Consider the following 14,753-nt stretch of genomic DNA (forward strand, 5'->3'; position numbering starts at 1 on the left):
AGATTGGACTGGATCAATCCTTGGAGATCTATGTCTATATAAATGCTCATTCATTTGCTATCAGAAGAAATATATCTCTTATTTTTATGTTGGAAACAAGCAATGAACTCAACACCGAAAAGAAAGAAGAGTAAACAAACAGGAATAAAAACCATCCCCATCAACAATGCAATTTAACAGGTCGGAAAAAGAAAACATAAACTAGCATGCAGAAAAACAAGCCAAGAAGAGAGTTGCCCCAATGGCATCTCATTTTTCAAGCGGATTGAGCACATGACCAGTGAACAAGACTGTTTCAGTCATTTCCTCTTTGATGAAAAGCATGAAAGGGTGATCTGCCACAAAGTCTATATTTTTGGGACGAAGTGGACGACGACTTTTACAACCGAAACCCCGAACTACAGCAGTAGAAACAGCCGCAGCTTCTGTGCCTTTTTCATTAACTTCAATGAAAGATTTATGATATATTTTGCATTCATCGGGAGATGCTTCCACCATCTCCGTTAAGTCACTGCCATTGAAAGGCAGCAGCAGTCCTAAATCCCTGAGAATTTTGGATGCTTCAAATGTGGAGGTAAATTTAAACATTGGAATTTTGATCTCAACAACTCTGACTGGTGTCTGGGGGACGGTGGCTATCTAAGAAACCAGGTTCGGAACAAACTCTCTCCACCAAAGCAGGGAGCCCATCTCTTGAATTCGGAAGCAACAAGTACATTGAAAACTGACGCTTCATGTCTTTGCCTTGTTCTTAAAATAGTTTCAAGACTTTGAAACCGTCAAACTCTTCTACAAATTGGTTCTTGGAGCTTGTCATGAACGGAGCCTTAACAGAAGTACCGTTAAAAAGGTGGAAGTTGTCCTCTTTTGTTTCCCGTGCATTGAACTTGTCGCTCCAAAGGCCTTTGAAGTATAAGGCATTTGAAAATATAAGCATGGTGTACTTGTTAACTGACATAGGAGGAAGAGCCTCAGTAATATGGCCTTTCGTTTCCTTTTCGGCCCATAAATTCACTTGATGTCTCACTTCTTCAGGGTTCTTGAAACTAACATGTCTTATAGCCGCCTTATAAACAGTGTCCACAACCTCTTTGAAAGAAGGTTTGATGGGGAGAGAATCCTTGACCCAAAGGCTATTGGCAAAGCATAGGCGGGGTCCGCCTCTATTGGATCCGTCTGCGAAGATTAGAGGGACAAGATGGGAGGCGAGAGAGTGGAGTTGCTCGGTGGAGTCGGACTTGAGGAAAGAGAGCAACTGGTCCTGTGTGGGACCTTTTGAACCGGCTGTTAACAGCCACAGTGCGACCTGGATGGATAGCGGCGAGTACACGATGTTCTTCTCTTTTCCTTCAGTCATAAGAAGATGACTAGTGATTTTGAGTGCGACGTCGGTGAGGTTGCTGGCTTCTTTGGGATCCATGGTGAAACTGTCTATGTTTGTGAAACTATCTAGGTTTTGATCATAAGTAATATGTGAAATCTTCGGTTTTTTTCCTTGATTGATCGCTATCGGGCAAGGGAAACGAATTGTTTGCCTCGGCTGCAGCAGGAGCAGCGGCACCAGTGGAAGCAACTGCCGGAGCACCGCCATCCAATTGTACGGAGGAGGTCAACGTGCCTTCAGACGCAAGGGAGGGAGCCGTTGGATTTTGTTTGGGATCCATTCTTTGAGAATATAATGTTGTTAGTGTGAAAAGAGGGATGTGAAACTGTTGGATCGGTCGGTATGTGGAAGAAGGGATTCTTGTAATTAATATTCAAACCCTAGAACACTGACGGCTGTGTTGTAAAGTAACCCTAAATTAGGCTTCTTATATAGGCACAAAACGACGGACCTTGAGATGTGCAAGCCCATCTCTTACTTGCCGCACAAGAATATTTGCTGTAAATTTCCTTAAACGATTACTTTTATTTGTCATCGCCTCCTGAAAATTTTCCATGTGTTTACCAATTATGGTTAACAATTTTTCATTTTGCATTAGAATTTGATGGTATTCATTTTTAATTATAAGTAAGAGATTTTAAATTTGACCTACATGGGCAACTCATTTTGCTATAAAATATCATATGATATTAAGAAAAATCATGAGTTAACCAAACACAATCAGATACTATTTTGACTGACATAAAATACTTTTAGCCATTTCATAACACCTCATTTGCCGACATCTAAATTCTTTGTTATCATGCTTGGTGGTGCTAATTTCTTTGTTATCATGGCCGAGTGAGGTGGCGTGTAAAAAGTTTTTTTTTATGAAAATCAAACTTAAAAACTCTTAATTACAAATAAAAAAAAATACTATTAAACCGTTATATTATATGACAATTAAAATTTAATTGCAATGTCCCACCACCCCTGTCTGGGGCACTGGCTGAAAGAATTTCATTGGTGGATTTGGATCCTCTCTTGAGCTTAGGGGGCTGAGCCTCCTGAGTAAAGAACACGGGTCGTTAAATTTTGATCTAACGGCTACAAACAGAGGGTCTCTCTAAAAATTATAATAATTGTAGCCGTTAGATCAAAATCTAACAACCCATGTTCTTTACTCAGGAGACTTAGTTCCCTGAGCTCAGGAGAGGATCCAAATCCTTCGTAATATTTTGCCATAAAGCAAACGACATGTCATTTCCTTTTTAAGATTAAAATTAAAATATAAAAACGTGCACACGACGGAATGTTGTTATTGTGACCAAACAAGGACGCCAAAGTCTTTCCGTACATCTCAAGAACTCCGCTGTCGTTTTTACTATTTTCGTCTTCTCTTCTTCGTTGATCGCAAAACCCTAAAATATTAAATCCCCAATCGAACCAGCTTTCTTTCTCAGTTTTGTTCAATTAACTGCTCGAATTGATCAACAGGTACGTCTACTGTCGGTTTATCTGTTTTTTCTAATTAATTTAATTTAATTCAATTCAATTACCCTAGAACAAACCAGAAGCAAAATTCCCAATTGCCGAATTCGAATTCGTGTTATTTTTGCAGAAAAAGATAATTAATTTACGATTTTTATTTATTTTTCAGCTGCATATTTGTTTCGTGTTCGTTTCCCTTAATTAATTCCGAATTTTTACCTTGCTTTGCTTGGTGTAGACTTCAAAGTTTATTCTTTTTTCTGGGATTTATTTATGTCTGATCTTTGTGACATATTCTGGTTTCGATTCGAACCGAAATCTTGAAACTCGTGTAGGGATTTGAGGAATTGTATGGAGAGATTTGAGGGGACAGTTCCGCGTTCGTCCCTTCCGAAGATAGACAAACACCAACCCCAATTCCATTATGATGACGAGTATGATGGGTCTGATTGGCCCGAGCCAGAACACTGCGGGAAAGTTAGTTACCCAGCAGTAGCATCCAAGCACGAGCAGCACGACTATTCGTACCAGTTTCCCCTGGAATCCGAAGATTTTGTTGATGGCAGTGGGTATGATTCGAGCGAAGAGCCTTGTGATTTACCTCAGAATAATATGCAACCTGAGGTTAATTTGAAGAATGTGCTGACTGGGGTATTTGCCATTCTGACTGGCCGGAAAAAAGCGCCTGGTCTTCCATCAGACAAGCAGCTACCCAATTCGAATGTTTCGTTTTTGGGCTCAGAAAAGAATGGTGATACCTACGTGCACTCGTCGGTTTACATACCCAGTGCCCCACCCCTTCTTGAGCCAACAGCCTTTAATTACAATGCGTACAAAGATGTTTTGGAAGCTGAGCCCCCTGAGTGGCTTCCTGATAGTTCGACTACAGTGTGCATGCAGTGCACTTTGACTTTCACTGCACTTACTCGTGGGAGGCATCATTGTCGGTTCTGTGGAGGCATTTTCTGCAGAACATGTAGTAAAGGAAGGTGCTTGTTGCCTGTCAAATTTAGGGAGAGGAATCCTCAGAGGGTCTGTGATGCCTGCTATGATAGGCTAGATCCTTTACAGAGTGTTCTAATTAACAGCATTAGCAATGCTGCGCAAGCGGCAAAGCACGATGTCATGGATTGGACTTGTACAAGAGGATGGTTAAATCTTCCAGTTGGGTTTTCCATGGAACAAGAGATATACAAAGCATCCAACACATTGAGAAGTTATTCCCAGGTGCAATTCTGAACTTTAGCTATGTTTCGTTAAGTTAGTTTTTCCTACGCTTCTGGATTTTTAGTTTCCTGCAAACTCGTCTTTCATTTCATCTGCATGGAAACTAGCATAGAATGGCTTCTAAAGAGTTCTCATTTTCCAAACTAAGTTGATTTCTGACATATTATCTTATATTTGACAGGTTGCTAGGTTGAATCCTGAGAGGTCCATACCTGCAGCAGTTCTCGGAGGAGCCAAAGGTCTGGCAATCTTAACGGTTGCGAAAGCTGGTGCGCTTCTCTCTTACAAACTCGGTACTGGTTTGGTAATTGCTCGAAGGTCAGATGGATCATGGTCTGCTCCATCATCCATATTTTCTGTTGGCTTAGGATGGGGTGCACAGGTAAATTTGCAAAATCTTCATTGCTTAAGTTTGAAGAAAGGCATTATTGAGGAGTAAGAACTCATATCCATTATTTACCACATATATTCATATGCATTTGTCTACAGCACTTTGAAATTGATTTTTGGTCTCTTCTGCTTCAGTAAGTTGAGAAATTCTAAATGTTGGCAGAATTTTCTACTTAGTTCTATCTCAGGCGGTAATCTTTGCATTCCCACTGTTTCTTTTTCCAGATTGGGGGTGAGCTCATGGACTTCATAATTGTGCTTCATGATTTAAAAGCTGTAAAAACATTTTGTAGTCGCATGCATTTTTCTCTTGGTGCTGGGTGTAGTGCTGCAGCAGGACCTATTGGTAGAGTGCTGGAAGCAGACATGCGTGCTGGAGACAGAGGTTCTGGAGTGTGCTATACATACAGTTGTAGCAAAGGTATGATAACATGTTTAGATTCGTAAATATTTCTAGTTAATAACTAGGATCATCCGCTTTATATCATGGCACGCGAGTCTTTTCATTGGTACGAGTAGAAAAGCTTAGTATTGGTTTGTCTTTTTATTTTCAAACTCTTAATACGTAGCAGCCATTGTTTATTTAACGCATTGAGGGTTCCATTGATTGGGGGGTAGTGTGGAAGCTTGGGAAAAAATCCGACTCCTGATGGTGTGCCGTTGCAATGTTTTGACAGGTGCATTTGTTGGAGTATCATTGGAAGGGAACATTGTGGCCACTAGGATGGATACCAATCTAAAGTTTTATGGTGACCCTTACTTGACGACTTCTGATATACTACTCGGACCTGTGGACAGACCAAAAGCTGCTGAGCCCCTGTATACGGCCCTGAAAAACCTCTACTCCTGTCTACAGTGCTAGTTCCGGCTGCATCTCCGAAGTCTACGTGTTTAAGCTTTCTGTTCAGAACGCGATCGATGGGGCACCTTTGGTTTGAAACTGTACATTAAAGTTAATAGAATTAAGATTCATGCCAGACAGTTAAATTTATTTATTTCTTTTTTTACCCCAATTGTGAAATCACTTGGAACTCCTCTTGTATATAAGCAACCCATAAATGTATATATATCAAATTATTTGACAATGCAGCGCTGCACCGTATTACTCGCTGCCTTTGTGCCAGCGTTGGCATCGGTAAGTCTGTAAAGAGTAAAAGTGAAAGGGATGTGCTATCCACATACCCCATATTACTCCTCACACACCCCTTGTTAATTTGTGTCTGTTGATCTTCTTTAATTCATCCGATCCGACGGTCGAAAATTAAGAGAGTGTGTGAGAAGTAAAATGGGGTGTGTGGATATCACACCCCAAAGTGAAAATGTCTTGAAAAATGCTGTGCGTTTGGGGAAGAACCAAAGCTTATTACTTGGCGTCGTTTCTTTAACCATGAATGAAGATGCTTTATGCTTTGCTGTCTCTAAAAGATGAGAATTTTGCACAACCAAAATTCCCAAGTAGTTGGGGGCTGCTTGAGTTTGCTTCTGAAAGAGTTAAAAACGTTTTCTTTGACAATCAAATGTGCCTATAGCTGTCTTTGGTTTAAAAACTTGAAAGATCTAACGATTCATAGAAATCAGAGGCGCTTTTTGAAGGACTTGACAAATACTATTTTTCTTTCTCTTTCCTTTTTTTTTTTTTCCAAAAATTCCAACGTATTTAAAATAAAAACAGGTCGACTGAAGCAATTTTTTATTTTTATGTTAATTTTTTGTCATTGGTTTTCTTCAATTCATTCGATTCTATGACCAGAAATTAAGATAGGTATGTGAGAAGTAAAAATAGGTCGATAGGACTACTCTTGACAAAAATGTCGCCAGTGCACTGGTGGAGCTGCTTTCAAAACACATCATTCACCGTGACATAAAAAGTGCAAACATTTTGATTGATTTGGATATCAAGCAAAGAGCGGATGGAACACCTGTTGTGAAGCTCTGTGATTTTGATACAGCGGTCCTCCTTCCAGCTTACTTGCATACGTGCTGCATCGCCCCCATAGGAATACCTCCTGCTCATGTTTCTGTTAGGACACCTCGCGGGATTGCCCCTGAGGTTTTGCGAGCAGTGCATGACACAATATGTATGGATTGGAAGTTGATCAACTTCTGACGAGGGGAAAACGACCATAGTTAACAGATGACTCTGAGGTGCTTCGGTCGTTGAATGAGCCAGTAAAGACTCAAGCTGGTGTGGCGCTTGAGGGAACAGAGGCTGACTTTAGACTCAATGAGATTTCTTGTTGACTTGTTCTACCAATGTACTGAGGTGAATCTGCAGAATCGTCCTACGGCTGACAACCTCTATGAAGTCAGAACTGATATTGGAGCACAGCAAAAATCTTATGACATCCGGAACTTAGAAATCCTAGGTTAAAAATTAGGTAATAAATTCTTATTTGTTTTGAGCCTTAATTGTGCAATATCAATTGGGATCAATATTAGTCGATCTACTCCAATTCTGATTTTAAAAGAGTTAAAAAATTGAAGTATATAATTAGGATTCTAAATCTAATGAATAAACTCAAGATTCAATAGGATAAAACTTAACATTAAATGAGATTAAATCCTTAAATGACATGACACTTCAAATCATTTGCATAACTAGTATAAAAAATATGATATGAATATCATTATTCTTCATTTAAAATTCACATTAGGTCTCTATAGAAGACCATTAAACTTCATTTGTTCAAAATCTTAATTTTTTGAAATACAATCGATAATGAGAGTGTTTAAACCCAAAACATAGTACATTGAAGAGAAAAACCCTAACTACCAAGACAATCCACAATTTATTACTTCAAAATCCCAATTGAAAGATCAGGAGTTCACAAAAACTTGGAAAAATATCTAGTTGATCAAAGATTTTTGGTTCACAAGTTCACAACTCTAATCTATAATCATGCCCCCATGAGCTAAATATGGTAAATTTTACATAAATCCAAAATGAGCAGGGTTCATTAGGAAAAACCCTAAACCCTAAAGCTCCTCCATAATATCCGAAAGTAAATAATTTCTTTCGAAGAAACGTAGGTCAAGTCTTTTCAAAATCCATATACTCGTTGACAAAGGAAGCTAAACAAATGAGATCAGAGTCTACATGAAGAGCCGCCCTATCTTCCCCAGAATGAACTCTTCAATGTAAAATCACCGATGCTGTCTGCTGTTGATGTTGCACAATCCACGTTTGGTAAGGAGATGGAATCTACAACTGAAAAGGAGAAGCTTTCATAGTCTGTTTCTGTTTTGTAAACTTTGTAACTCCTAGTCCTAGATAAATTAGTATGATGTAGAACAGAAGGCGGAGGTGACTGAAGAGCAGTTCGAAAGATGCAAAACTGGCGGCAAGACTAGCGGAGTGCAGGACTGATCGTCGCTGTCAGAATAAGACTTATAATACGCAAAACTGTCAGCAAGACTCGCTCGCTTCTGTTGTGACACAAGGCAATTTTGGCCAAAACCTTCGTTGACTATCCCAAAACTGTGTTTTAAGTTTTGGGGATACCTTTGGAATTTTGTTAATTATCTGTTTTCCTAGTTGAACGTTAAGTCCTATTATGGTTTGGATTTGTATTTGAACTTATAAGTACACCTTCTTGGTGTTAGGGTTTTGTTATCTTATTCTTATTACCAATCAAACTTGGGTTTAATTTACCTCTCTTTCTCCCGAGAGAATTCTAGGTTTACCAGTATTTTCTAGCCAAGGAATAACATCCGAGCTTCTATGTTGTATCCCAATGCGTCAAGTATTATATCTGTAATCTCTATATATATTAACGTGAAGCCTCAACTCAAAACATAGAGTTGAGTTTACACAATTTTCAATTATACATCTTTCATCCAGTTCTCTAAATATATAGAGAGAAAAGAAGACGGGCAACAAAATAAGCAACGGAAACGAAAGGGGCACCAGCAACAAATTCGGTAAGCACCTTTCCAAAGTGGTGAAAAATGTATGCGACTTCTGTCTTCAGTCAATTCATCTCGAAAACTCATTCAACATCAAGGGGTGCCCTCATTCTTACTGTCAACAGTGCATTGTTAAATTCACAGTGTCCAACCTCCAATTAAATGTCACTTCCATTACCTGCCCTGTACTGGGCTGTGCCGGTGTCTTAGACCCAGAGCACTGCCGCCAAATCCTCCCATCCGACGTCTTTTTTTCATGGGGCAATGCCTTATCTGAGTCTGTACCTTCCCCTGAGAGCGATATTGACTCAACCTTCATATGTGATTTCTGTGTTGAGCCAGTTCACCTGAAAGACTCATTTAACATAAGGGGTTGCACCCATTTTTACTGTTAAGGCTGCATTGTCAAATTCATAGTTTCCAAGCTCCAAGACAATGTCACTCGCATTGTGTGCCCTGTACCAGGCTGCACCGGCACGTTAGACCTAGAGTACTGTCGTGCAATTCTCCCGAAAGACGTTTTTGATCGGTGGGGAAAGGCCTTATGTGAATCTGTGGTTATGGAACTTATGGGGCCTCGGAAGAAGTACTTATACTGTCCCTTCGATGATGCGTGCTCGGCGCTGTTGATTCATGAGGATCCGGAGGGTACCACTCGGTCTGTGTGTCCTCATTGCGAAAGAGAATTTTGCGCCAAGTGTAAGGTTCCTTGGCATACCGAATTTGATTGTGCCAATTTTCAGAAACTGGGAAAGAGGGGTGAAGACAAGATGCTGGAAGAGCTTGACAAGAAGAAGAGGTGGAGGAGGTGTCCAAATTGCAAGTACTATGTTGAAAGAAAATCTGGGTGCAGCCACATGAAATGCAGGTCAGTTTTGTACTTCTCTGCATCTTCTTTCTTCTTCTTCTACTTTTTTTTTCGGATTGATTAATTTTCTAAGGGGCTGTTTTGATAGATAACCATTTTTTTTTTTTTCCAATTATCAAACGACCCCGTTAGTGTAAAAGGCTGTTGTATCAAAAAAAAAAAGAAAGTTTGATTGATGTAGACATAGGTATAAATAAGTTGCTTAGATTAATGTGTGCTTCCTCATGTTGACTTTAATTAGATTACAATGCTCGAATAAATAAAATTTAATTAGCTGATGGATTTCCAATTCTAGATTAAGATACTATATTACCCCTCCTACAACTTCGATGGACTTCATATTTTGGTATAGATTTTTGTTTCATCGTCATTCATTATTTATTTTTTTTCTGATGGATTTCTTGTAGGTGTCAATATGGTTTCTGTTACAAATGTGGAGGAGAAAGATCGAATTATTTTTACTGTCCGACCCCAAATTGCATCCGCCAACGTAGGAATTAAATCTGCTGATGATGACTGAGCTCGAAAAATAGTGAAACGATTGATGTACGTAGTTGCTGGTCATGTTTTTTGTGATAGGTTCTGGTAATTTTTTTATTTTTTATTTTTTGGTAATTTCCTAGATTGATGAATGCAATTACTAAAATAGCTCTCGTTACGTTTCCAATATGCAAGAACCCTAGATGTTCAGGATATCATTATTGCTTTGAGTTTTTTTTGTTTTTTTGTTTTTTGGAATAGATTGAATGGCTAATGGATGTGACGGTATATTAAAATGGTTTAGCACAATAGCATGGAATGAAATTTTGTTGGAAGAGATTTTAATACTGAACAAAGAAAAGTTATATTAGCTTTACTCCTCACAAAAGCAATTAACTTCTCCTTTCCTTGGACATCCATTATTATGAATTTATTTGCCCTGAACAAGGCTGCACCGGCGTGCTAGACCCCGACTAATGTCATCCAATCCTCACAGACGACGTCTGATGGGTTAGGCAATGCCTTGTGTGAATCTGCACTCACGGTTGCAAGTGATACCGGCTGAACTTTCGTACGTGACTTCTGTGTCGAGGCAATTGATTTAAAAGACTCGTTTATCATAAGGCTTTTTTTTATTAGCATCTCATATAAGGGGTGTGATATCCACATACCCTTTTTTACTTCTCATACACCCTTTTAATTTTCGGCCATTAAATCGGATGAATTGAAGAAAATTAACGGACAGAAATTAACGAATAGTGTGTGAGAAGTATATAATGTTCAATACACCCCACACTTAATTTAATACTAGGTAACTTATTTAACCTACCATGCAATGACAATTTCAACCTTTAAAAAAAAAAATTATAAATACACCCCAAATCATTTTAACTTATATATCTCAAGATTATTTATCTTCTTCAACTCTTAGACAAAGATGAATGTTCTTGATGACCCTTAGATGAAGGAACTAGTTTTTATTGCTAAAGCTTTCTCTTTCGTATTAAGCAAAGAAAACTATCGTGAAGTGGTGATATCAATGCATCTCCACGAACAGGGAAGGAAATCATAACCTATTACAAAACATAAACAACACCCATCAATGCAACAGATCATTTTAGGTTCATCTATAGAAATAGAAACTGCACTAAAATATCTTAGCTTACCTGAATAATGTTAGTGGGAGAGTCATCCACAATCACTTGAGATGGAGGTATCATCTCCTTACTTTCCTCAAGGCTGTTCTCCAAAGATAAGATGGAGAGCCAAGTCCAAGACCACTATATATTGCTACATTCTTCTGAGCCGTGTTATCAGGGTTCATTTTGATTCGAACCTTCAATGTCGTTTGATCAGTTGGATTTCCCTGTCTGTTTGAAGTTTCATCTTTCAAGGAACACCTTGTTGGCGTGAGCCCTATTAGATTAGGAATATAATTATATTTCTTAGTTTGGCTAGAACTCTTTTGATATTACTTTTGTCACAAGTTATATCTTATATATTGCCTCCTAGAAGGAGGAGAATAAATATCAGTTTTAAATCCTTAAAACTATAGTTTTAACTTCTCAACTACTTGAGTAAAAGGCAAACATGAATTCCGTTTAACTAAAATGTTTCAAAGGACTACCCTTGAATTATGTGACAAATGAGCACTGTTAGCTAAGCCATCTTGTACACTACCAACAAAGTTCTGCTCCGTTGGTCTCTTGTGAGCTATTTATTAAAGCAATGTAGATATAAGAACATACTGAAAGTTTTATACTTTTTTTGTTTTCTATTCCTGAGTTTTTTGTTTTTGTTGCTGAATGAAAATGCATAAACAAAAACTGCAGAGATTGTTTGGCACCCAAGAGCTAGACATCCCTTCTGGCTCTCTCAATATGTCTCTCTCCACACACATCATGATCTTAAAACAGGAAGGATACTTCCTTGATCATTTTTCAATTCAATGTTCTTAATTTCTATACTTTAAATAAATAGAAGAAGGATTCTTTCATGATCTTTCACTTGCACCTAAGATGGGAAGAGTGTGAAGTGTACGTAGAAAATGTGGGGTGAAGAAAATATAAAATGTATGTTGAGATCGTGGTATGTCAGGTTTTATAGAGAAGTATGTGAGGTGTATTAATATAAATTTTAATTGAAAAGCAAATATGAAGTATTAAATATGTGAAATGTATTCAATAATATGTGGAATGTATTCAACATGTGAGGATTTAATATAACAAGCCTTATCATAAAGGGTTGCTATCATTCTTACGGTCAAGACTGCATTGTTAAATTCATAGTCGTTCAAGCTACAAGACAACGCACTTGCATTACGTGCCCGGTACGAGCTAGGCTGCACCAGCGTGTTAAACCGTGATCATTGCTGTCGTAGACGTCCTATCCTCCCGACAGACGTCTTTGGTAGGTGGGGCAAGGCCTTATTGAATCTGGGGTGGTAGGGCCTGATCAGAAGTACAACAATAGTATACGGACACGGACGACATTTTCAGAAAGTAATATAATATATTTTCTAAGCATTCATTGAGTTACTCGTAAAAAAACCCCTGACGTCTTTGGTAGGTGGGGCAAGGCCTTATTGAATCTGGCGTGGTAGGGCCTGATCAGAAGTACTTGTACTTGAGGAGGTGTAAGGTTCCTTGTCATACCGAATTCAATTGTACTGAGGAGAGATAAAACTCAATCGCCATTTGGCGCTAGAATCCAGTCTTGCCTAGGCTAGAATGCCTCCATTAAATCTGCAGGATCGTTCTACGGCTGACAACCTCTATGAAGTATGAACTGATACTGGAGCACAGCAAAAATCTCAGGATCCAGATAGGATCATTTTCACTAAATTCACCTAATCATCCAATTCGGACTTTTAAAATTTAATCTATAAATTTTAAATGGATCCCTGTTTGTTGCCGTTTAATCAAATTTCAAGAACCCGGATTAATTGATTTGATGAATTTAGTAGAAGGGATCCGCAGAAGATCCCTTTCCAAAATCTCACGACATCTAGAACTTAGAAATCCTAGGTTAAAAATTAGGTAATAAAATTCTTATTTGTTATGAGCCTTAATTGTGCAATATCAATTGGGATCAATATTAGTTGATTTCAAATCTCCCTCTGTGGTTTAGATGTATGTATACGGCCCTATTCAAAACTATCGATGCGGTGCGTCTATGTAAGAACCGAAATCTGCTAAGATTTGGGACAGGGTTGGGTTTGCTTCTGAAGTAGCTAAAGACGTTTAATAACAACCAAACTCTCTTATGACTACATGAGTAAAAAATCTTAGTTCTTCAAGAAGCACTTGAATTTCTAATAATTTTTTAACTTATTTATAATAAAAGAACTTCTAGCACAAACCCTTCCGAACAAAAGTACTTTCCAAATAAGCAATCTCAAATATACTCTTAGCGAAATAGGATTGTATTACAAGGAACTATTGTCCATGGAAGTATTCTTTCGTATTCCCGCTGAAACCCATCAGTCGTTCGGCTCTCACAACCGAGTGAGACTCGTATTCGGGTCTCGTTTGGTTTGTGAGGGTATGGATAGTTCATAGACAGACTAAGGAGTTTTTCTGTCTTGGTATTCATTTTCATTGTAAAGCCTTGAGTTACCACTGAATGAGATTTTCTTAGATGCTCTAGAGTAGCCGTTATTTTGTGTGTTTAAACTGTTAGATCTTTATTAAAAAGAAATACAAAAACCTAGATCTAACAATTAAAACACCGAAATATCGATACTTCAGAACACCCAAGAATTTGTCACCGGATTCCTCGTCTGTCTAAGCCATAGTAACGTGTTAGCATGAGTCATTAAAAGCATATAAAGATCATGTAAATATTATAGGAGGTATCTTTTTTAGGAATGTAGATATTGTGTCCTATTATGTTTCCTTATGTAATTAGGGTTGTATATATATCTCTTTTTGGTGTGTGGAATAAAATAAGTTATTATTCCTGCCGTATATTTCAACTTGGCATCAGAGCCAAACTACCGTAACCCTAGAAAACTGTATCTTCCGCTGTGACGTTCGGTTGACTGGTTCCTGCGCAGTTTGTTGCAGAGATTGGTCATACTGTGTATACTGTGATTGCAGCACGCTGTTTTGCTGCTGCCGTGTGGTTCTGTCTTGCTGCTGCTGTGTTTTTGGCAAGGGCTGTGTGTTTGTTCTGCTTTTGTCGTGCTATTGCTGGTGTGTGTTGCAGTGAAGGAAGATGGTGAACGTTGAAGATGGGGGCTCGGGGCAGAAGCCAGGATTTGGCATTGGTGGTTCTGCCAACAATTCTGCTCTCAATTCTGTGATTATCCAAAATGATGCCTCGGCAGTGCCGAGTGCAGTGAAACTTAACGGGTCCAACTATCCGCTTTGGTCCAAAGTATTGGAGATGCATATTGCAGGACGTGGTAAGAAGGGTTTTGTGACAGGAAGTATCAAGGAACCCAGGGAAGACAGTACCGAGTTTGAGACATGGGAGACTGGGAATGCTATTGTGAAGGGATGGTTGATTAATTCCATGGAGCCAGCCATCATGAGTTTTTTCATTCACCTCTGTACCGCTAAAGAAGTGTGGGAGGAGGTGGCTCGAACGTACTATGATGGCTCTGATATCTCTCAAATTTATGAGTTGAAGGTTAAGTCGTTTCGACTTCGACAGGAAGGACGTCCAGTTGGGGTGTACTACGCTGATCTCAAATCTGTGTGGCAAGAGTTGGATCAACGGCGGCCGATTAAGATAGAGTGTGCTCAAGATTTGAAGACGCTACGAGAGGAGGTCCAACTGGACCGAGTATATGCCTTTCTGGCAGGTTTGGATGATGTTTTTGATAAGGTTCGTAGTGACATCTTATGAACCCAACCGCTTCCGTCGGTCGAGGAGGTGTTCTCTATGGTTAGGCGTGAAACACAACGTCACGCCACGATGATGGGTGGTAGTCATATTGGCAGCCAAAGAGGAGGACATGCAGCGGCTATGGTGTCACGATCTCCTGCCAGTCTTCCTTCTGGTGGTGTGTCAAACTTGTCT

At 39.0% G+C, this 14,753-nt stretch overlaps 2 protein-coding genes and 2 pseudogenes across 3 annotated transcripts; 3 read left to right on the forward strand and 1 right to left on the reverse strand.

Moving 5' to 3' along the window:
* Positions 1–249: 249 nt before the first annotated feature.
* On the reverse strand, positions 250–1,426 carry LOC137746630 (serpin-ZX-like; annotated as a pseudogene).
* Positions 1,427–2,686: 1,260 nt separating this feature from the next.
* LOC137747676 (uncharacterized) lies at positions 2,687–5,556 on the forward strand. Of its 2 annotated transcripts, none has more exons than XM_068487830.1 (5): positions 2,687–2,860; positions 3,093–4,081; positions 4,263–4,463; positions 4,697–4,892; positions 5,149–5,556. In XM_068487830.1, the coding sequence occupies exons 2-5, from the start codon at positions 3,206–3,208 to the stop codon at positions 5,331–5,333; spliced, it is 1,458 nt and encodes a 485-aa protein (XP_068343931.1). In that variant the 5' UTR covers positions 2,687–2,860; positions 3,093–3,205; the 3' UTR covers positions 5,334–5,556. The 2 variants fall into 2 exon arrangements, with proteins under 2 accessions (XP_068343931.1, XP_068343932.1); XM_068487831.1 differs by having other exon boundaries at positions 3,190–4,081.
* Positions 5,557–6,279: 723 nt separating this feature from the next.
* Positions 6,280–9,849, forward strand: LOC137747740 (uncharacterized; annotated as a pseudogene).
* Positions 9,850–13,943: 4,094 nt separating this feature from the next.
* LOC137747741 (uncharacterized) lies at positions 13,944–14,579 on the forward strand. Its single transcript, XM_068487897.1, has one exon. It carries the CDS (start codon positions 13,944–13,946, stop codon positions 14,577–14,579), a length of 636 nt encoding a protein of 211 aa, XP_068343998.1.
* The last annotated feature ends 174 nt before the right edge of the window (positions 14,580–14,753 follow it).

The sequence above is a fragment of the Pyrus communis genome, chromosome 10, assembly GCF_963583255.1.
Source record: "Pyrus communis chromosome 10, drPyrComm1.1, whole genome shotgun sequence".
Lineage (NCBI taxonomy): Eukaryota > Viridiplantae > Streptophyta > Magnoliopsida > Rosales > Rosaceae > Pyrus > Pyrus communis.

Bases quoted from the DNA above. Each gene is read 5' to 3' on its own strand.
- LOC137747676 (XM_068487830.1), top strand. From the start codon at position 3,206: ATGGAGAGATTTGAGGGGACAGTTCCGCGTTCGTCCCTTCCGAAGATA. The intron at 4,082-4,262 runs GTGCAATTCTGA...TATATTTGACAG, and splicing joins CATTGAGAAGTTATTCCCAG to GTTGCTAGGTTGAATCCTGA. The intron at 4,893-5,148 runs GTATGATAACAT...ATGTTTTGACAG, and splicing joins TACATACAGTTGTAGCAAAG to GTGCATTTGTTGGAGTATCA.
- LOC137747741 (XM_068487897.1), top strand. From the start codon at position 13,944: ATGGTGAACGTTGAAGATGGGGGCTCGGGGCAGAAGCCAGGATTTGGC.